Source organism: Schistocerca piceifrons, chromosome 2 (assembly GCF_021461385.2).
Source record: "Schistocerca piceifrons isolate TAMUIC-IGC-003096 chromosome 2, iqSchPice1.1, whole genome shotgun sequence".
Classification (NCBI taxonomy): domain Eukaryota; kingdom Metazoa; phylum Arthropoda; class Insecta; order Orthoptera; family Acrididae; genus Schistocerca; species Schistocerca piceifrons.
In genome coordinates this window covers 584,140,125-584,163,814 of record NC_060139.1, presented here as the reverse complement: position 1 = coordinate 584,163,814, position 23,690 = coordinate 584,140,125, and the positions used below count along the sequence as shown (strand labels likewise).

The 23,690-nt window shown below is 42.4% G+C and overlaps 1 protein-coding gene across 3 annotated transcripts in view; it reads left to right on the top strand.

The window, feature by feature from the left end:
* The window catches only part of LOC124776687 (probable pseudouridine-5'-phosphatase), a 50,465-nt gene extending 27,342 nt beyond the window's left edge, over positions 1-23,123 (top strand). For all 3 annotated transcript variants that reach the window (XM_047251788.1, XM_047251789.1, XM_047251787.1), the window contains 2 exons: positions 16,384-16,616; positions 22,812-23,123. In XM_047251788.1, coding sequence (XP_047107744.1) covers positions 16,384-16,616; positions 22,812-22,985 — 407 coding nt within the window. In that variant the 3' untranslated portion in view covers positions 22,986-23,123. The remainder of the gene's footprint in view (positions 1-16,383; positions 16,617-22,811) is intronic.
* The last annotated feature ends 567 nt before the right edge of the window (positions 23,124-23,690 follow it).

Below are 23,690 nucleotides of genomic sequence, written 5' to 3'. Positions count from 1 at the left end.
AACTAAGTAAACTGGAAAAGTTTGTAACTCATTTTCCATGACAATTAGTGTTGGCCAGTATTTACATCACTAAGTTCTACTACTCTGATAAAGTATTGGTGGAGTTTCCACTAAAGTACTGTTTTTTAATGGTGTTTTGTTCAGTGTGCTCACGATTCTTATCACTAGCAATCATTTCAAATACATTAAAGTAGAAAACACAGGAACAATAAAGAATAAAAAAATTGGTCAAAAGCCTAGAAACTGACAGTTACATGCAGTGTTAAGTCTTTAACAGTGAAAGCTGGCCAAATCACTCCTCATCTGCAATATATTATCAGGAAATTAGAGCTTGCACAGAAAGATACAAGTGTTGGTTTTTTCCGCGTGCTGTACGATTTTGCAATAATAGAGAATTATTGACAAGGTAGTTCGATGAGCCCTCTGCCAGGCACTTAAATGTCATTTGCAGAATATCCATGTAGATGTAGATGTTACCAGTCTACATAAATGGGAATGAGCATTCAGTATTCACTCGTGTCTCAACGTGATTTTACTGTTATTCAGTGATTTTAATGGGAAAAGTTGATGTTATTTAACATACTGTTTTCAATGTAAAGAGAAGTTTTATAGGTCAACTAAGGTGCAGTAATTAGTGTCTGCTTTTGCTTGAATAGCTCTAAAGCTTTTGTACATGTTCCATTCAGTGTTTACTTTGTTCAGTTTTTTATTCGCTGTACAAAATGCATGATTTTGGCTTTACTGATTATAGGAAATTTAGTTAAATATGAGTGTTTCATTTAAGTGTATTGCTTGGTTTCTACTAGCTACCTTGATGGATGAGAGTAGAATTATAAAATCTTATTGATTGCAAAATAATTATAAATGGAAAGGCTAGTGGAAGAAGTGACCCTTGCCTTCTTAAAGGAACTGTCACAACATTCACGTGACATTGTTTAGGGATATTGTGGAAAACCAGCCCAGGATGGCTGGATGTTGATTTGAACCCTGCACCTTTTGCGTAAGTCCATCTTTTTAACTGCCATACAACCTTGCTCACTTAATGGCTCTATGTTTTAGGTAAGTGTAATTCTTTTTATGGATGGAGTTATGTGCTTTTCTCATTTTCATGTGTGTAATCTTTTCCTCATCTTATGGGAGACTTGGATTCAAGGTTCTTGGAGGAACAAATTCAACGGTGTAGTAAATTTGCAGCTGCCAGATGTGTTACGTACGTCTCTCCTCTGTTCTTATTAGACTGTATCAGAGTATTAGCGAATTGTTGCTTATGTCTGTGTGTCCATTTGTGGACAATCAGTTACTAGTTCCGTGTCAGCAAGTTTTCAAAATTATGACATTAACAAAATGAACATAGAGATACTACACTTTCTGAAAGTGTACATGCTACAGAAGTATTTAATGTTACATGACAATGAACAGACATAATGTTATCAACATTGATGGAAAAGGAGAGATGCATTTGTGACCATGCTGTTAAACTTGGAAGAAAATAATCAAGAATATAAAAAAGTTGTATGTTTCCTCCAAGTGGTAAATTGTGATGAATATCCTGCTTAAAGGTGAAAAGAATGTGTTTAGTCTTCATAAAATTTAATAGCAGTTTGTGTCTGTTTCATATCCGTATGAGGGTTGCATCTCCTCCTGCAACCAGACCTCAGGGAAAGATCTTTGAAAGAATCCCATAAAATTCTGATCCTGTATAAAATTTCTTAGCAAAACAAAAGCACACTATGGAATCATTCATTGATGAATTCAATGCATACAGCAGAATATCACATAAATAATTCTGTTTTTAAAAGTTACTTTAAGCAAGAAATCATACTGTACCATCACTCTCGACACTACCAAAGAAGCACGCAAAAGGGTGGTGTGTGAAAGAAATTGATGCTGGTGAAAATTAATAAAATTCTGAAAATATTGTGTAAAATTAGAAGTTTTTTGCTTTTATTTATGATAAATTGCTTGTGCAGTGAACAGACTGACGCAGCTAGAACAAAATAAACCAGAATAAAGAAAAGATAGACTGCCTTTGGTATTCAAAAACATATTCTTGGTTTGAATATGATGATTCCAGATATTTATCAGGAACAAAGGAATTGTTAAGTGTGTCTCCAAGAAATGTATGAGAGACAGTTATTATAGGAGAAAGGGTTATGAGGAGGGGATGGGGACATATGGTTTGTCATTCTTCTTTGATGAAAGGGGTCGGTTTCGTAGCTGAGCTACAAGCACCAACATGTGATTTACAAGCTTTATTAGTGTTCAAACTTCATCTGTTTTCTTATGCCATCTCCATTCCAACACCATCTCTCAACTTACATCCAGCTTAGACAGTTTATAGTAATTTTCACACCTATCCATTTTTTCTTGTCTTCATTTTTCTGTGTTTTATATGAACCAATGAGATGCTGGATCCTGAAAGTCTAGAGTCTGAAGTTATTCAGATAAAGTTATGTTTACATTTCCTATTGTTACACTTACAACACTGAACCTGTACCCATAAGGAAGTTGAAATATTCTATAAAACGTACCGATCATGAGAATTTTGCTGTTTAGACAGTGACAACTTGTCTTTATGCACATGTGTTTAAATTTTATGTTAAACTAAAAATAGTATATGTAAATTAATTGTTAATGCTTATGTATTTGATAAGACTGAAGATAAAAGAAAAGCATTAGAAACCAGCTGCTGATGGACTGTCAAGTGTCATTACTGATTCCTGTTACTTCACATAGTGTGTGTGTGTGTGTGTGTGTGTGTGTGTTTTGGTCCTTGGTTGAAGTATCTCATTCGATTTTGCTGTATGGAAACACTCAGTGTCATTGTTAGTCGTACTGATTATTTACAAGTTCCCCCATTCTGGATGACTGCTTATGATATTTACCCTTTTATATTGCTAGAAGTTTTGTGCTTAAATAGCTGTTGCTGTGAAAGTTTGATTTCAGCATATTAGTGCAAAATTATCAGTCCTTGTGGTCTAGTGGTAAACAGTAATTAGCAAGGCAGAAACTTGTTGGGACTGGGGATTGATGTTTCACTGTAGTGAGGAAGCCAGTTAAGTGTGAGATGAGGCTATCCCATGGAGTTGTAGATTACCTAAGGTATGCAAGCTGACCTGTACGGTGATCAGTATAGTTGAAAATGAACATAGTCTGTACATTGCTATTGCAGTGTAGATATTTTTATTGTTCCAAGACGACCAGTTCCCACAGTCTTATGCTCCCATCATATGATCTTGTGGAACTTGTCATGAAATTGCCATGTTACATTACATGAACTTAAAGCATAAAATGCATTCTACACACACACACACACACACACACACACACACACACACACACACACACACACTGGAAATGGAAAAAAGAACACATTGACACCGGTGTGTCAGACCCACCATACTTGCTCCGGACACTGCGAGAGGGCTGCACAAGCAATGATCACACGCACAGCACAGCGGACACACCAGGAACCGCGGTGTTGGCCGTCGAATGGCGCTAGCTGCGCAGCATTTGTGCACCGCCGCCGTCAGTGTCAGCCAGTTTGCCGTGGCATACAGAGCTCCATCGCAGTCTTTAACACTGGTAGCATGCCGCGACAGCGTGGACGTGAACCGTATGTGCAGTTGACGGACTTTGAGCGAGGGCGTATAGTGGGCATGCGGGAGGCCGGGTGGACGTACCGCCGAATTGCTCAACACGTGGGGCGTGAGGTCTCCACAGTACATCGATGTTGTCGCCAGTGGTCGGCGGAAGGTGCACGTGCCCGTCGACCTGGGACCGAACCGCAGCGACGCACAGATGCACGCCAAGACCGTAGGATCCTACGCAGTGCCGTAGGGGACCGCACCGCCACTTCCCAGCAAATTAGGGACACTGTTGCTCCTGGGGTATCGGCGAGGACGATTCGCAACCGTCTCCATGAAGCTGGGCTACGGTCCCGCACACCGTTAGGCCGTCTTCCGCTCACGCCCCAACATCGTGCAGCCCGCCTCCAGTGGTGTCGCGACAGGCGTGAATGGAGGGACGAATGGAGACGTGTCGTCTTCAGCGATGAGAGTCGCTTCTGCCTTGGTGCCAATGATGGTCGTATGCGTGTTTGGCGCCGTGCAGGTGAGCGCCACAATCAGGACTGCATACGACCGAGGCACACAGGGCCAACACCCGGCATCATGGTGTGGGGAGCGATCTCCTACACTGGCCGTACACCACTGGTGATCATCGAGGGGACACTGAATAGTGCACGGTACATCCAAACCGTCATCAAACCCATCGTTCTACCATTCCTAGACCGGCAAGGGAACTTGCTGTTCCAACAGGACAATGCACGTCCGCATGTATCCCGTGCCACCCAACGTGCTCTAGAAGGTGTAAGTCAACTACCCTGGCCAGCAAGATCTCCGGATCTGGCCCCCATTGAGCATGTTTGGGACTGGATGAAGCGTCGTCTCACGCGGTCTGCACGTCCAGCACGAATGCTGGTCCAACTGAGGCGCCAGGTGGAAATGGCATGGCAAGCTGTTCCACAGGACTACATCCAGCATCTCTACGATCGTCTCCATGGGAGAATAGCAGCCTGCATTGCTGCGAAAGGTGGATATACACTGTACTAGTGCCGACATTGTGCATGCTCTGTTGCCTGTGTCTATGTGCCTGTGGTTCTGTCAGTGTGATCATGTGATGTGTCTGACCCCAGGAATGTGTCAATAAAGTTTCCCCTTCCTGGGACAATGAATTCACGGTGTTCTTATTTCAATTTCCAGGAGTGTATATATAAACAAAGATGATGTGACTTACCAAATGAAAGTGCTGGCAGGTCGACAGACACACAAACAAACACAAACATACACACAAAATTCAAGCTTTCGCAACAAACTGTTGCCTCATCAGGAAAGAAGGAAGGAGAGGGAAAGACGAAAGGATGTGGGTTTTAAGGGAGAGGGTAAGGAGTCATTCCAATCCCGGGAGCGGAAAGACTTACCTTAGGGGGAAAAAAGGACGGGTATACACTCGCGCGCACACACACACATATCCATCCACACATATACAGACACAAGCAGACATATTCAAAGGCAAAGAGTTTGGGCAGAGATGTCAGTCGAGGCGGAAGTGCAGAGGCAAAGATGTTGTTGAATGACAGGTGAGGTATGAGTGGCGGCAACTTGAAATTAGCGGAGATTGAGGCCTGGTGGATAATGGGAAGAGAGGATATATTGAAGAGCAAGTTCCCATCTCCGGAGTTCGGATAGGTTGGTGTTAGTGGGAAGTATCCAGATAACCCGGACAGTGTAACACTGTGCCAAGATGTGCTGGCCGTGCACCAAGGCATGTTTAGCCACAGGGTGATCCTCATTACCAACAAACACTGTCTGCCTGTGTCCATTCATGCGAATGGACAGTTTGTTGCTGGTCATTCCCGCATAGAATGCATCACAGTGTAGGCAGGTCAGTTGGTAGATCACGTGGGTGCTTTCACACGTGGCTCTGCCTTTGATCGTGTACACCTTCCGGGTTACAGGACTGGAGTAGGTGGTGGTGGGAGGGTGCATGGGACAGGTTTTACACCGGGGGCGGTTACAAGGGTAGGAGCCAGAGGGTAGGGAAGGTGGTTTGGGGATTTCATAGGGATGAACTAAGAGGTTAGGAAGGTTAGGTGGACGGCGGAAAGACACTCTTGGTGGAGTGGGGAGGATTTCATGAAGGATGGATCTCACTTCAGGGCAGGATTTGAGGAACTCGTATCCCTGCTGGAGAGCCACATTCAGAATCTGATCCAGTCCCGGAAAGTATCCTGTCACAAGTGGGGGACTTTTGTGGTTCTTCTGTGGGAGGTTCTGGGTTTGAGAGGATGAGGAAGTGGCTCTGGTTATTTGCTTCTGTTCCAGGTCGGGAGGGTAGTTGCGGGATGCGAAAGCTGTTATCAGGTTGCTGGTGTAATGCTTCAGGGATTCCGGGCTGGAGCAGATTCGTTTGCCACGAAGACCTAGGCTGTAGGGAAGGGACCGTTTGATGTGGAATGGGTGGCAGCTGTCATAATGGAGATACTGTTGCTTGTTGGTGGGTTTGATGTGGACGGACGTGTGAAGCTGGCCGTTGGACAGGTGGAGGTCAACATCAAGGAAAGTGGCATGGGATTTGGAGTAGGACCAGGTGAATCTGATGGAACCAAAGGAGTTGAGGTTGGAGAGGAAATTCTGGAGTTCTTCTTCACTGTGAGTCCATATCATGAAGATGTCATCAATAACTCTGTACCAAACTTTGGGTTGGCAGGCCTGGGTAACCAAGAAGGCTTCCTCTAAGCGACCCATGAATAGGTTGGCGTACAAAGGGGCCATCCTGGTACCCATGGCTGTTCCCTTTAATTGTTGGTATGTCTGGCCTTCAAAAGTGAAGAAGTTGTGGGTCAGGATGAAGCTGGCTAAGGTAATGAGGAAAGAGGTTTTAGGTAGGGTGGCAGGTGATCGGCGTGAAAGGAAGTGCTCCATCGCACCGAGGCCCTGGATGTGCGGGATATTTGTGTATAAGGAAGTGGCATCAATGGTTACAAGGATGGTTTCTGGGGGTAACGGATTGGATAAGGATTCCAGGCGTTCGAGAAAGTGGTTGGTGTCTTTGATGAAGGATGGGAGACTGCATGTAATGGGTTGAAGGTGTTGATCTACGTAGGCAGAGATATGTTCTGTGGGGGCTTGGTAACCAGCTACAATGGGGCGGCCGGGATGATTGGGTTTGTCAATTTTAGGAAGAAGGTAGAAGGTAGGGGTGCGGGGTGTCGGTGGGGTCAGGAGGTTGAAGGAGTCAGGTGAAAGGTTTTGTAGGGAGCCTAAGGTTCTGAGGATTCCTTGAAGCTCCGCCTGGACATCAGGAATGGGATTACCCTGGCAAACTTTGTATGTGGTGTTGTCTGAAAGCTAACGCAGTCCCTCAGCCACATACTCCCGACGATCAAGTACCACGGTCGTGGAACCCTTGTCCGCCGGAAGAATGACGATGGACCGGTCAGCCTTCAGATCACGGATAGCCTGGGCTTCAGCAGTGGTGATGTTGGGAGTAGGATTAAGGTTTTTTAAGAAGGATTGAGAGGCAAGGCTGGAAGTCAGAAATTCCTGGAAGGTTTGGAGAGGGTGATTTTGAGGAAGAGGAGGTGGGTCCCGCTGTGACGGAGGACGGAACTGTTCCAGGCAGGGTTCAATTTGGATAGTGTCTTGGGGAGTTGGATCATTAGGGGTAGGATTAGGATCATTTTTCTTCTTCGTGGCAAAGTGATACTTCCAGCAGAGAGTATGAGTGTAGGACAGTAAATCTTTGACGAGGGCTGTTTGGTTGAATCTGGGAGTGGGGCTGAAGGTGAGGCCTTTGGATAGGACAGAGGTTCCGGATTGGGAGAGAGGTTTGGAGGAAAGGTTAACTACTGAATTAGGCTGTTGTGGTGCCAGATTGTGTTGATTGGAATTTTGAGGTTTTGGAGGGAGTGGAGCTGGAAGTGGGAGACTGAGTAGATGGGAGAGACTGGGTTTGTGTGCAATGAGAGGTGATTGAGGTTTGCTGGAAAGGTTGTGAAGGGTGAGTGAGTTGCCTTTCCGGAGGTGGGCACCAGGAGATTGGATAGTTTTTTGAGGTGAAGGGTGGCATGCTGTTCTAATTTGCGGTTGGCCTGTAGGAGGATGCTCTGAATAGCTGGTGTGGATGTGGGAGAGGAAAGATTGAGGACTTTTATTAAGGGTAGGAGTTGACGGGTGTGTTCATTGGCTGAGTTGATGTGTAGGTGAAGGATTAGGTGGGTGAGGGCAATGGATTGTTCAGTTTGGAACTGGTATAGGGACTGTTGGAAAGAAGGGTTGCAGCCAGAGATGGGAACTTTAAGTGTGAGGCCTTTGGGGGTTATGCCAAATGTCAGACAAGCCTGAGAAAATAAAATATGCGAGCGTAATCTGTCTAGGGTGAAGGCATGTTTGCGGAGGGAATGTAAATAAAACTTAATGGGGTCGTTGTGGGGGTGTTGTGAGGGTGACATGGTATTAGAAGGTGGAAAGTTTAACATGAGGTTGAAATGAAAATTAAAGATAAAAATATATGGGGAGAGATATGGGTGAACTAGAAAGTAACTGGAGATCTGGTATGAAAAAATGCGAAAAAGTGTTGGTTAAGTTGATCCTGTGGTGAACTTGGGTTGGTAAACAGTGATGTGCATGAAGGTTAGGTGGTTGTGTTGCCGATGAAACACGTTAAAGGACGGAGAAATTCGGGAAAATTTCGAAAAAACGTGTAAATGTATTAAAAGGAGTGGTGTTGTGGTGAAAGATTACGAAAATGGGGCTAACAATAGTCTGACGAAGAAATAATGACGTTAAAACCTGTGGGGAGTGGCTAAAAATGATCAGTGATGTGCGAAAAACGGAAGTGGAAATAAAGTGAAAGTTATTAGAACTAGCCGAAATGGTTGTTTAATACGTGAAAGCAGCTGTTATTGAACTAGAAACGGTGGATTTTATAGCAGTGGTAGTGTTGAAAGCGGAAAATAAAAATTTTTTTGGGTATGGTTTGGAAGCGGGTTACGTATTATTGAGTATATATAGACGGGATAAAATTGTATTACGGTAAAAAGGGGAAGGTGAATACAACGTGAGCCTACTGGTAAAAACAGAAAGAGAAAATAAAGAGAAAATAAGACGACAGGAAAGTTTTCGAAATGCAACAGCGACAATAACAAACGTAATTGTTGGGTTCAAATTAATGATATGGTTATAATAGAGGGAAACATTCCACGTAGGAAAAATATATTTAAAAACAAAGATGATGTGACTTACCATATGAAAGCGCTGGCAGGTCGATAGAAACACAAACAGACACATACATACACACAAAATTCAAGCTTTCGTCAAGGAAAGTGGCATGGGATTTGGAGTAGGACCAGGTGAATCTGATGGAACCAAAGGAGTTGAGGTTGGAGAGGAAATTCTGGAGTCCTTCTTCACTGTGAGTCCAGATCATGAAGATGTCATCAATAAATCTGTACCAAGCTTTGGTTCCATCAGATTCACCTGGTCCTACTCCAAATCCCATGCCACTTTCTTTGACATTGACCTCCACCTGTCCAATGACCAGCTTCACGCGTCCGTCCACATCAAACCCACCAACAAGCAACAGTACCTCCATTACGACAGCTGCCACCCATTCCACATCAAACGGTCCCTTCCCTACAGCCTAGGTCTTCGTGACAAACGAATCTGCTCCAGTCCGGAATCCCTGAACCATTACACCAGCAACCTGACAACAGCTTTCGCATCCCGCAACTACCCTCCCGACCTGGTACAGATGCAAATAACCAGAGCCACTTCCTCATCCTCTCAAACCCAGAACCTCCCACAGAAGAACCACAAAAGTCCCCCACTTGTGACAGGATACTTTCCGGGACTGGATCAGGCTCTGAATGTGGCTCTCCAGCAGGGATACGACTTCCTCAAATCCTGCTCTGAAATGAGATCCATCCTTCATTAAATCCTCCCCACTCCACCAAGAGCGTCTTTCCGCCGTCCACCTAACCTTCGTAACCTCTTAGTTCATCCCTATGAAATCCCCAAACCACCTTCCCTACCCTCTGGCTCCTACCCTTGTAACCTCCCCCGGTGTAAAACCTGTCCCATGCACCCTCCCACCACCACCTACTCCAGTCCTGTAACCCGGAAGGTGTACACGATCAAAGGCAGAGCCACGTGTGAAAGCACCCACGTGATTTACCAACTGACCTGCCTACAATGTGGAGCATTCTATGTGGGAATGACCAGCAACAAACTGTCCATTCGCATGAATGGACACAGGCAGACAGTGTTTGTTGGTAATGAGGATCACCATGTGGCTAAACATGCCTTGGTGCATGGCCAGCACATCTTGGCACAGTGTTACACCTTCCGGGTTATCTGGATACTTCCCACTAACACCAACCTATCCGAACTCCGGAGATGGGAACTTGCTCTTCAATATATCCTCTCTTCCCATTATCCACCAGGCCTCAATCTCCGCTAATTTCAAGTTGCCGCCACTCATACCTCACCTGTCATTCAACAACATCTTTGCCTCTGCACTTCCGCCTCGACTGACATCTCTGCCCAAACTCTTTGCCTTTGAATATGTCTGCTTGTGTCTGTATATGTGTGGATGGATATGTGTGTGTGTGCGAGTGTATACCCGTCCTTTTTTCCCCCTAAGGTAAGTCTTTCCACTCCCGGGACTGGAACGACTCCTTACCCTCTCCCTTGAAACCCACATCCTTTCGTCTTTCCCTCTCCTTCCCTCTTTCCTGACGAAGCAACCGTGGGTTGCGAAAGCTTGAATTTTGTGTGTATGTTTGTGTTTGTTTGTGTGTCTATCAACGTGCCAGCGCTTTCATTTTGTAAGTCACATCATCTTTGTTTATATATATATATATATATATATATATATATATATATATATATATATATATATATATAAAATCTAATTGATAAAATGCACACAGTTCATGAAAGGCAAACAGATGATAAAATTCTCATATCATCCTTGCATGATTTTATCAACTCTGTGCATTTTATCAACTGAATTTTTATGGAGATGTGTATGTGGGAAATGCCTTTTATGCTTTGACTTCATGTATGGTATCATTGCAATTTTATAACAAGTTCCATAAGATCAGGTGATGGCAGCTTAAGACCGTGAAAAGCAGTCATCTTGGAACAATAAAAGTGTCTATACTGTGATTGCAGCATACGAAGTGTGTTCACTTTCATAGAGTTGTGCCCTTCAGGCACAATAAGAAATGGCGTATTTTGAACTATGTAGGTTAAAGAGGGAAAGAGAAAATGGGAGGTGGTAGAAAGTGACTAGTAATAAGCAAAGGGAGAAAACGACAGAAATCTCATTTCAAACTCCAGTTTGCAATCAGTTTGACATGTTACTTGAAATAGGAGAAGAGCCTCTACCAGTTTGTGATCAAAGTAGGATGCAGCAGTCTCATAGCAAGGCCAGGTCAGTAGAAAAGTCAATTAGAAAGAAAACATCTGCTGTTAGGTAGCAGTCATGGTAGAAGTGTAGGCCGAATGGAACGTAAAATGCTAGCTGTAGTTTACCACGTCACAGGCACTGTGGAATATAATGTCAAGTTTAGATAGGTGTCAGACAATTAAGGGGCTTGGTGCAGACATTTTGATGACAAGGATCAGCTACTTATTGTAGAAGGAGCAGGAAATATACTCACCAACAACTTAAGAGTGTTGTATTACAAGTGATGTGGATGAACTACAAGCAACAACATCAGACACTTTTCTGGGCTTTGTGGAGATTTTTCAGTGGATTGCTTTCGACTGAAACAAAGTCTCACATCTTTGCTGCACCTGTTCATGCAGTTGGGAGATGGGATTCTCAAATCATGGCCTGCACCTGAATAGGAGGAGAGGAGAGGACAGATTAATTTGAGGATATTGCAGAAAGTGTAAGGGGGCCACGGCCACACAAAGCTGGGACCCTGTGGTTACTGAATTCAGGGACACTTTTTTTTTTTTAAGATTAGAGTCTGGTCATAGACAGGCAGTCTGGAAAGATATTGGAATAGAACAGGACCATAATTAATGTAACAATTTCCAGAAAAGTAAAATTAGTTTGTTTCATCAGAACATTAGGGGATAAAAAGGAAGCTAGTTGATGTTCTTATATTTATAGAAGATGTGAAAAAAATCTGAAATGATAAACTTTCTGTGCCTCTGTGAACACCGTATAACCACAACGATAGAAAAGTTAAACGTAAGTGATAATAGTCTAGCGTCATCTTCATTTACGGTGAATGTGGAAAAGGAGGAGTTGCAATGTATGTAAAAGATGGACAGAAAGTCAAAAATATTTATACAAGCAGTTTCTGTATAGAACAGAAACTAGAAGTATGTGCATGTGGGTTGTTACTGCAAAATACTTCTGTTGTAATTGTAACAGGTTAAGATTGTCTCTGGGAAACTTTAATCTATTTTTGAGAGATCTAGATGCATTGATCTACCTGTCAGACAAGAAGAAACAGTAGTTTGTGGAGATTTTGATGTAAATTTTTTAAAAGGCATGGGCAGGAAAAATGAAACAATGATTATTTGATTGTTGCAGTCTAATTTCAGTGGTTAATTGTCCGTCTCATGTGGCAAGATAGTTGGACCCTGATTGGTAAAATTTTTATAGACAGTGCTCAGGTTGAAACAATTTGTGTGTACCCATTTGTTAATGGAATGTCTGATAATTCTACTGCCAAATTCAATTTATTCTCTGGTAAATTTGTGTTAATAAAGTGGCTTTCCTTAAAAGTTATCCAGAAAATTCATTAAAAAAAGCAGTAAGCCAGGGCTAGCTAAGGAATTAAACTCTCATGTAAGATGGAGAGGGAAATTTATATAGCATCAGAAAAGTCTGACATTACTTACATAGTATAAAAAATACTGTTGCAAGGAAAGTCATTAAAAAGTGAGAAGTGTGCATGTTCCAACAGAAATTAATAATGCTTGTAGTAAGATTAAAACTGTATGGGATATTGTCAAACAAGAGAGAGAACAATCAGTCAGTGAATGAGATATAACAACAATTGTCCATTTAACTACAGTTGACTTCTGTAGAAGTCCACTGTAATTGGGCCCTGCAGTGGTGGACTGCCGTAGAAGCTTGCTAGGAAAGAGACATTTACTCTGCATGTTAAATGTTTTGCTAAGCTAAACTGTTGTTGAAGTAATTCCTTGGTGCTATTTAGTGTGCTTCCTAGAAATTTGTAGTGCAATATCTTGCCATTACATATTGTGGGCATTCACTTAGCATTGTGGTACATACAATGGATTTTTGGCATTCAGTTAACAGTACGGTGTGAGCAGGCACTCATTTGTTGTGACATGCACAATTTGTATTGCCTTCTTTCTTGGCTATAGACACATTATTTGTCACTTCCGCATCAGGAGATGCCATCGCAACTCTAATTGAGCCATATTTGCAGAAGGGGTGTATATTATTTTGTGACAATTGGTGCACAAGCCCAGAACTCTTCCCTTGGCTGTATGAATGGGCAACTAATGTACCGGGGGGAGTCATTCCAGATGTGGAAAGGATCCTTCCGGATGCCATGAAGGGTACAGGGTGCACCCATCTGCAGGTGGTCGCTCATGTCGGCACCAATGATGTGTGTCGCTATGGATCGGAGGAAATCCTCTCTGGCTTCCGGCGGCTATCTGATTTGGTGAAGACTGCCAGTCTCGCTAGCGGGATGAAAGCAGAGCTCACCATCTGCAGCATCGTCGACAGGACTGACTGCGAACCTTTGGTACAGAGCCAAGTGGAGGGTCTGAATCAGAGGCTGAGACGGTTCTGCGACCGTGTGGGCTGCAGATTCCTCGACTTGTGCCATAGGGTGGTGGGGTTTCGGGTGCCGCTGGATAGGTCAGGAGTCCACTACATGCAACAAGCGGCTACACGGGTAGCAGGGGTTGTGTGGCGTGGGCTGGGTGGTTTTTTAGGTTAGATGGCCTTGGGCAAGTACAGAAAGGGCAACAGCCTCAACGGGCGCGGGGCAAAGTCAGGACATGCGGGGACCAAGCAGCAATCGGTATTGTAATTGTCAACTGTCGAAGCTGCGTTGGTAAAGTACCAGAACTTCAAGCGTTGATAGAAAGCACCAAAGCTGAAATCGTTATAGGTACAGAAAGCTGGCTTAAGCCAGAGATAAATTCTGCCGAAATTTTTACAAAGGTACAGACGGTGTTTAGAAAGGATAGATTGCATGCAACCGGTGGTGGAGTGTTCGTCGCTGTTAGTAGTAGTTTATCCTGTAGTGAAGTAGAAGTGGATAGTTCCTGTGAATTATTATGGGTGGAGGTTACACTCAACAACCGAGCTAGGTTAATAATTGGCTCCTTTTACCGACCTCCCGATTCAGCAGCATTAGTGGCAGAACAACTGAGAGAAAATTTGGAATACATTTCACATAAATTTTCTCAGCATGTTATAGTCTTAGTTGGAGATTTCAATTTACCAGATATAGACTTCCCCCCACTCCTGTCTCCCCTCTCCTCCTCGCCCCCTCTCCACCTCCTCGCCCCCTCTCCACCTCCTCGCCCCCTCTCCACCTCCTCGCCCCCTCTCCACCTCCTCACACCCTCTCCACCTCCTCACACCCTCTCCACCTCCTCACACCCTCTCCACCTCCTCACACCCTCTCCACCTCCTCACACCCTCTCCACCTCCTCACACCCTCTCCACCTCCTCACACCCTCTCCACCTCTTCACACCCTCTCCACCTCTTCACACCCTCTCCACCTCCTCACACCCTCTCCACCTCCTCACACCCTCTCCACCTCCTCACACCCTCTCCACCTCCCCTTCCCCATCTCCCCCTCCCCATTTCCCCCTCCCCATCTCCCCCTCCCCTTGCCCTCTCCACCTCCCCTTCTCCCCCTCCCCTTGCCCTCTCCACCTCCCCTTGTCCTTCTCCCCTCCCTCTCTCCCCCTCCCCTCCCTCTCTGTCCCTCCCCTTCTCCCCTCCCATCTCTCTCCCTTCCCTTCTCCCCTCCCATCTCTCTCCCTTCCCTTCTCCCCTCCATCTCCGTCCTCCCCTCCATCTCTCTCCCTCCCCTTCTCCCCTCCATCTCCCTCCTCCCCTCCATCTCTCTCCCTCCCCTTCTCCCCTCCATCTCTCTCCATCCCCTCCCTCTCCTTTTCCCCTCCCTCTCCCCCTCCCTCTTCTTCTCCCCCTCTGTGACGCAGTATCTCCTCTACATGGTTAGTAGCAACTTTTCATTCATAATATTGTCGATATAAAACATTGAACACCAGTTGCAATTTTGAAAGTTGCAGGAACATTGTAAACATGAAAAGTTTGACCCCGATTAGTAACATCCCATGAATCAACAGGACCGAAAAAAAAAACAGTGATCTGGTGGTTGTTTTATGGTTGCTGTGCAGTGGCAACGTGAACAGTTGGATGTGCTTCGATTTTGCTAAAGTAATGGACTCCACGCTTTCATGGGGAACATGTTTGTCAAGAATCAGTCAGACTGGATTTTCAATACTTTGATTGGTGTGCTTCATTAGATGTTCCAATCAGTTGATGAACATTGGAGTTTGCAGGCATGCCTTATCTCTGTCCACCATGACACACTCTAGTGGACCACCCTGAAACAATTGGCAGTTCTCTCTTTTCTTGCATAAATAAAGTAGGGTGGAATGTAGTGCCAAAGTGCATCCGTGACATGTGCAGCATTGACAATTTGCCACTTCTCAGCTGCAATGATTTTGGCCACTTCCCTTTTTCCCTTTGGGTGCAATGTATAAAGGAAGTTTGTTTGGGACCATCTGGACACAGACTTCATCCACATTATGTATTTGATTGGGGACAAACAAATTTTTTCAAGGCTGTCCCTGACTTGTCAAAGTATTGGATAAACTGAACCCTGTCGAAAGCCATGGCCATAGTGATGCCAGTTTTATACTGAACTCATAGACACAGCCAGTTCCTCTTTATGAATTCAAAGGTAAATCCCTGTCAGCAAGATGAGATTGAACACAAAATCAATGACGTACTTTGTTTTCCTCTGCGCATTTAAAAAGCGGAAACCTTAGAGATTTAAGAGTGAGACCATAAAATCTCTGATCCAGAGCAACACAGTGACTCATCAACTCCTCCTCCTGATCTTCAGTAAAAGTTGTTTGAAATCATCCAAGTTTGACACCTCCCCCTTTCTTCAGTTGTTCCCACTGTTTATGGTATCTTGTTGAAATGTTACTTTGGAAAAGGAAGAGTATATTTCATAAGTAGGAAATAACAGCCTCCTTGTAAGCATTTTCACATTGTGTGTGCAGTATTGTTTTCATACAAGACTTTTCTCAGTACTATATCCCTGTTGTGTATGTTACATGTGATAAGTAAATCAGCATATTTTATATCCAGAATGAATTTTCAGTCCGCAGCAGAGTATGCCCTGTTTTTAAGCTTCCTGGCAGATTAAAACTGTGTGCTTTACCAGGACTTGAACCTAAGACCTTTGCCTTTTGTGGGCAAGTCCTCTATGGACTGAGCTATCCAAGTGTGACTCACGAGCCACCACCCTTACAGCCTTACTTCTGCCAGTACCCCAGGGGGATTAACACTCCTGGAAGGTAGAAATTGCAGAAACATGGGTTAGCCGCAGAATTAATTTACACTCTACAGGGGAGTGTGTGCTGATTTGAAACTTCCTGGCAGATTAAAACTGTATACTGGATGTGGACTCGAACCTGGGACCTTTGGCTAGGTCACAGGTTTGAGTCCCAGTCCAGCACAAAGTTTTAATTTGCCAGAAAGTCCCAAGACAATGTATATTAGTTGTGTTGTGTATGATTATAAAAACTACATTGCAGGAGCTGAGAGGCTTATACGTCATCTGCATAAATCCAAAATACCAATTGCTGTTGCAACAAGCAGTGGAGAAGATAGTTACAATCTTAAAATAACTCGTCACAAAGCAGTTATGAGCATGTTCCATCACATAGTGTGTGGGACTTCAGACACAGAAGTTAAAAAAGGAAAGCCAGCGCCAGACATATATCTTATATGTGCTTCTAGATTTGCTGAGAAACCAAAGCCAGAAAAGGTAATTAATTTGTAGACGAATATGTCATGTAAATCTTGTGATGATTGTAATTTTCCATGAATGTGAAATGTTGTTTCAGTGCTACTACATACGCAGAAAAGAATCTTCTTTTTGTGCCCATATGGTAGAGCCACTATTTATCAGTCATTGACTATTTCAGATTTTTAATTTTACAACCAAATTTGTTGATGGGAAACAGTTATCTGTGTACAGATAAAAATCTTGCTTGCCTGCATTGCCCCCTACTGTGCTAATAAGGATAGGGCTTCATAGTCCCATCGTCAAAATTTTCTGATTTTTAGGAGTGGCAAATGAGTTCTTATTTTTTAAATGTGTGTCTTCTATCAATTTCCATAATCTGTATGTATGGTTAATTTATGGAAAATGTCTGTGCAATGAAATAAAACCTCACTCTGAAACTTAGATGGCAATGAAAAGTTGATACGAAAATTATGTGGATATCTCTTATTGAGGTGGTTTAAATGTTTTAACTTTTACTGTAGAATCACACTGAAATTTCTGAGATTCTGGGGGGTGACATTCCAAAAAGAAACATGTAGATGAGATCTGATCTAGACCGCAGTTGCAGTTTTCAGTAATATGTGACTGTTAAAAACACAGAAAGAATTGCATTCTCTAACTCACACAGTGTTCTCTTGATTTTAAACCATGAAGCCATGAGAAACTCTCATGTTTGTTTGTAATTTCAGAGGAGGTTGAGCCTTAAGAGTGATTGTGATTGACATTTGGAAATTGTCCTCCTCCAAAATCAGTGGTATTTCATTGGCTCAGCTATTCAGAAAATAAAATAATTTTACTGAAGATGAAAGTCTGACTCAGTATCAAGCAAGAAATGCTATTAATGATAACATGTGGTGTCTTCAAAGAATGATAGAAGTGGACACTTTTTACCCCAACAGCATACTCAAGTATTCTCTAAGTAGAATCAACAGCAATGTTCTGTATCTCCCAAACAGTCTTCATCCATTGCAAGGCTTGCATAACTATCACAGGCTGTAGTAATATACCTTCTGTTGTGAAGCTGTTTTTTAGTCAGACTGTTTGATACATACAGTTCTATTGTTATAAATTATAAGTTTTGTAGTGCTTCCCTTCTAAAGCTGTTGAACTGTTAACAGCTCTCCTGTCACATATGGGTGTGCCTATGGCAGTATTCTTGTAACGAAACTATCCTAATAAATAGTGCAAGAGTACAGCATATAGTAAATATAAGGCACCATGTAGATTGGGGTACATTAGTAAGTAGGGATGATAAAGTAATTACAGTTATTAAACTGTACCATAATGCTTGGAAGTTGATTTAAAGAATGTGTCTTGCACTTTGTACAGAACCTAAGTGAATAAAAAATGAAAGCAAATGGGACAATTGAGGGTAGATTACTGAGGTTTCTTTTCAGTGTTAGAGTAGAGACGACAATGCTACATGAAATATCAATAATACACTGGTGTCCAGAATTAAAGCAACAAACCACTATTTCCCTGTCCTGTGTCCCATTCACGATAGAATTGTACCAACAGTCAACAGGTGTACATACGGTCATGTCCTGCCAGTAGATCAACAGACAGCCACACCAACGATGATATCAGGGCACCTATCAAATGGGATAGCGTTTGCTAGGTAGTCCCACAACCACAATTGCTGTTTGCACAGTCACAGACTGCACAGTATGACACAGAGAAGACACCTACCAGAATCTCTGTAGTGGAGGGCCATGGGAAGAATGGAAGCTGGTCAGTCACAAACTGATGTTTCTCAATGGCTTACTATGAATCTTTCTGTTGTTTTTTGGATGTGGCAACAGTTTATAGAGATCAAAACTGTATCCCAAAGACCAGGGCGGGGCCGACCACATGTAACATCAAAAAGAGGGAACTATTATTTGGCTGTAAGGGCACAAAGGTACTGCCTTAGTATTTCACGGCAATTGACATCTGACCTCGCAGCATCCACCGGACATGTTATAGTGAGGCAAACAGTGTACAGAAGGCTTCGCCAGAGTGGCCTTTATTGTCAGAGACCTGCTGTACATGTACCTCTGATGTGTCTTCACAGAAGGGAATGTCCAGAGTGGAGCTGTCCACGTGCCACCTGGACTGTCAAAAAGTCGGCCAATGTTCTTTTCACACGAGTCCCAATTTGGTCTGTATAGTGATTATCAACAGATTTGCATCTGGAAGGGACTTGGAACATGATTTCAGGTCCCAGCCGTTGTGGAAAGAGACTAATGTCGAGGATGATCTCTAATGGTGTGGGCAGTGATTATGTTCACCACTTGAACACTCCTTTGTGAAACTGTATGGTTAAACTGGAAAGGTTGAACTGCTGTCAGCTATGGAGACAAGATCTTGGGACCTCATGTGTGGTTGTTGCAAGGTGCTGTGGGATCCCCAAACTTTGTATTGCTGCCTCAATATGAGATTGATGACACCATTTACAGCATGCCCCATCATTTGTCAGGCCTGTATTGTTGTCAGAGGTGGTCACACCCCATACTGAGCGCATTAACCAGTTGTGCATGTTGGGAAAAAACGAAGAAATTTTTTGTCTACTGTTATGCACTTTGCAGTTGTTTATGTTCTGTGTTCTTTATACTGTTTCTACTTTACTGTCACCTTATTATAATGTTTGTGGCAAAATAAATGCAACCTTGCAAAATCTCAGTTTGTTGCTTTAATTTTGGACACCAGTGCAGTTTGATTTCTTGGAGTACAGAAAGTGCTTGCACTCTAAAGCTTTAGATGAGGTACTTCAGATATGTATCAGTTATTGGAAACTAGATTTGTTGTGACAAACCATACTTTTTGAGCCTCTACATTATTAGGTTTGGATTTTGAATATATTGATGAAATTGTTTTTGTGGTAAGTGGTAAGTTCTTATGGGACCAACCTGCTGAGGTCATTGGTTGATGAAATTGTTGCTCCAGTGAACATACTCATACAAAGGACGTCCAAATTGAGAAAAAAGGCCTACATGTTAATCAGACTGGATTGACACTAGTCTGTCATACATCTGATGGTGGGTGAAATATTTGATACTGGAAATAATTTGTAGAGGAAATGTGGTGACTGTGTAAGTAAGCCTTACACTGAGGTGACAAAATTCATTGGATAGCAGTATGTACATATGCAGGTGGCGGTTGTATTGTGTACACAAGGTACAAAATTGCAGTGCTTTGGTGGGACTGTCATTTTTACTCAGATGATTCATGTGAAAACTTTCCAGTCTGATTATGGCTGCACGATGTGAATTAACAGACTTTGAATGAATGCGGAATGGTAGTCGGAGCTGGACATATGGGACGATTCCATTTCAGAAATCGCTACTGACATCAATATTCCGAGATCCACAGTGTCAAGAGTGTACTGCGAACACCACATTTCAGACGTTACCTTTACTATGGACAGCGCAATGGCTGACGGCCTTCACTTAACAACAGAGAGCAGTGGCATTTGAGTACAGTTGTCAGTGCTTACAGACAGGCAACAGTGCCGAAACAACCACATAAATAAATGTGGAGCTACGACAATTGTATCCATTAGGAGAGTGTGGTGAAATTTGGTGTTAATGGGCTATAGCACCCGAGTGTCTTCGCTAACAGCACAACATTGCCTGCAGGGCCTCTCCTGCACTCATGTCCATATCAGTTTAACCCTAGATGACTGGAAAACTGTGACCTGGTCAAATGAGCCCTGATTTCTGTTTGTAAAAGCAGATGGTAGGGTTTGAGTGTGGCACAGACCCCATGAAACCAAGTTGTCAACAAGGCACTGTACAAGCTAGTGGTGGCTCCATAATGGTGTGAGCTGTCTTTACATGGAATTGACTGGGTCCTCTGGTCAAACTGAACTGATCATTAACTAGAAATGGTTATGTTTAGCAAAGTGGAGACCATTTGCAGCCATTCATGGATTTCATGTTCCTAAACAATGATTGAATTTTTATGGATGACACTGCACCATGTCACCAGGCCACAATTGTTCTCAATTTGTAAAGAACATTCTGGACAATTTGTGAGAGTGGTTTGTCCACCCATATTGTCCACCATGAATCCCATCAAACATTTATGGGACATAGTTGAGAGGTCACTTTAAGCACAAAATCATGCACCATAACACTTTCACAATTCTGAACAGCTGTAGAGGCAGGTATGGCTCAAAATTTCTGCATGAGACTTCCAACAACTTGTCGAGTCCACGCCATATCAAGTTTCTAAAGTATTGTCGACAAAATGAAGTCTGACACGATATTAGGCAGTATCTCATGACTTTTGTCATCTCAGTATAGAAAAATATGAACCAAGTACAATAGTTAAAGATTGCAAAGATAAACTGCTGAGCCAAAACATAATGACCACTGCCCACCATAAGACTGAATGCCACCTAGTGGCATTGTGGGCACGTCACACACTAAGAGAAGTGTATAAGTGAAACAAGGTGAGTGAGGACTTCTTATGGCCCAGCACCTAGGAAGAAAAATTTGTGTGCCACTGTCATAGCATCTGTGGAATAAGATTGAAGGATGGTGAAAACCACCCATGCCCCACCTAACAAGAAAGTGACCAGAAATGACCTATATACCACTTACTTTTTCTGTTGCAAATTCCTAAAATCTGCCCTATGATTGAATGTAATAAGCAGTCTTGAACAAAACAGGCTCACCCATGAATGCAAAACACCAGCCTTGTGAAAATAAATTTTTATTCCTTACACATGTTATTGTAGCAACTTTAGGTAAAGGTGACCAGCCAGATTCACTGTATTGTATTTCAAGAAGCTTTTGATTTAATACTGCTCTGGGAGCTACTACAGAAAATAAATTAATATTTGATATGCAGCCACATTCATAGCTTAAATAGTGTGTCCTCCAAAGATATGTAAGTTTTTTCATATGTTCCCCAGGGAAGTCTAAAGGATTAATGCTATTTACCGAACGAAAGCGCTGGCAGGTCGATAGACACACAAACATACACACAAAATTCTAGCTTTCGCAACAAACGGTTGCTTCATCAGGAAAGAGGGAAGGAGAGGGAAAGACGAAAGGAAGTGGGTTTTAAAGGAGAGGGTAAGGAGTCATTCCAATCCTGGGAGTGGAATGACTTACCTTAGGGGTAAAAAAGGACGGGTATACACTCGCGCGCACACACACACATATCCATCCACACATATACAGACACAAGCAGACATTTGCATTTGTGTGTATGTTTGTGTTTGTTTGTGTGTTTTTCGACCTGCCAGCGCTTTCGTTCGGTAAGTCACATCATCTTTGTTTTTACATATATTTTTCCCACGTGGAATGTTTCCCTCTATTATATTGGATTAATGCTATTGATACACATGTTGTTTTCTTTGACATCAGACATTTTATGATGTTTAACTTCAAAGAAGTGTTATCTGCTAAAATAATTGAAGATAGCATACACCTCCCATAATCTGTTAATATTGTTAGAAATCCTTCTTGTTTCCTACTTATGACATCAGTTTAATTACAAGAGTAAAGGAAGCAAGGAAGGGAAATTAGGGTGCAACATTCAGTGATAGTAAGCTTACTAGAGACAGAACACAAGTTCGAATTAGGCGATGATATTAAGAGAAATTGGCCATGTTCTTTCCAAAGGAGAGATCCTGTTGTTTGCTTTAGGTGATTCAGGGAAACCATGGAAAACCTAAATCTTTATTGGCAGATAGGGATTTTAATGCTATTTCTCATGAAGGCAAGTCCCATATTTCATACATTGTGCTACCTTATTTGATAACTACAGAATTAACGAGTTCATGATCAATTGTAGATATAAGTGCAATGTAATAATGACATACAGATAAGTGCACGGGGTCCAGGACAGTGATTTATTGAGGGAGAGACAAATTCTGCATGAAGATGGGGAGTGAAAATATTGATTTGACAGAAAATTGCTGCAAAATCTATCTTGTATATAAATGAGGACACTGTCACACCAGAACTATTGACATTATGAGAAGAATAGTCTGATAACAGAGCACAAAGAGAGCTATAAGCAGCTTTATTTCTCCACCCTACATGTGGTCTTAATAATAAATTCTCTGTTTTTCTTGTGACTGAATTTGTTGGATCAACCATTTTTCTTGTCATTACTAAGATTCAGTTTGTGAGTATTTTGAAGAATTTTCTGGATCAGCTATTCATTTTGTTGTTACAGTGCCTCGTTTTTGAAGATTCACCAAATGGAGTGAAAGCTGCACGTGCTGCTGGAATGCAGGTTGTAATGGTTCCAGATGAACGAGCTACTGATATTGAGATGAAGGAAGCTACAATTGTTCTTCGAAGCTTAGAAGATTTTAAACCAGAAATGTTTGGTATTACTCCATTTTAAAATTCATGGTAAATTAGTCTCCTGAGACTACGCAATATGGTGCTTTTATGCAGTTGTAATTTTGGAATTTATAAAAATAATTATACTAAATGGGGAGTTGTAGCTCTAGCTCTAAATAAAATGCTGCTGCTAAAGTTAGTTCAATTTCTGTGAATTTGAATAATTGCTTCCTTTATTTAACATTCCATGATAGTGTTACGACAAATACAAATCGAAACTATTACTACTACTACTACTACTATTACTACCACCACCACCACCACCACCACCACCACCACCACCACCACTTCTGTGATTTGTAATGTCATTGCAGACTGGTAAAGTCTCAGATACATAGTTAATGATTTAACTTGCCAGTATGATGCCTATGGGATGGAAGATTTCATTTTGTGTTAAATAACTTGAGAATAGTTGGATACAGCACTAAAATAATTACAGCATAAAAGCAGTAATTATTTTAATGCGTGGCTCCAATAGCAGGACAGCTGCTGAAGTTTCATCATAATTCAGCAACAGCATTTTTGGTAGCAAAAAAAGTTACATTTTTGTAGCTAAATTAAATTCAATAAAGATTATAAGAAACTAAAAATGTTCCATGACAAAACAAAGTGCAAAAAATCTGTCCAATTGTGTCATTTCTTTGGTTAATTGATCCATAGCCAGAGTTCTCAACCACCATACACGGATAAAATAATACAATTACTT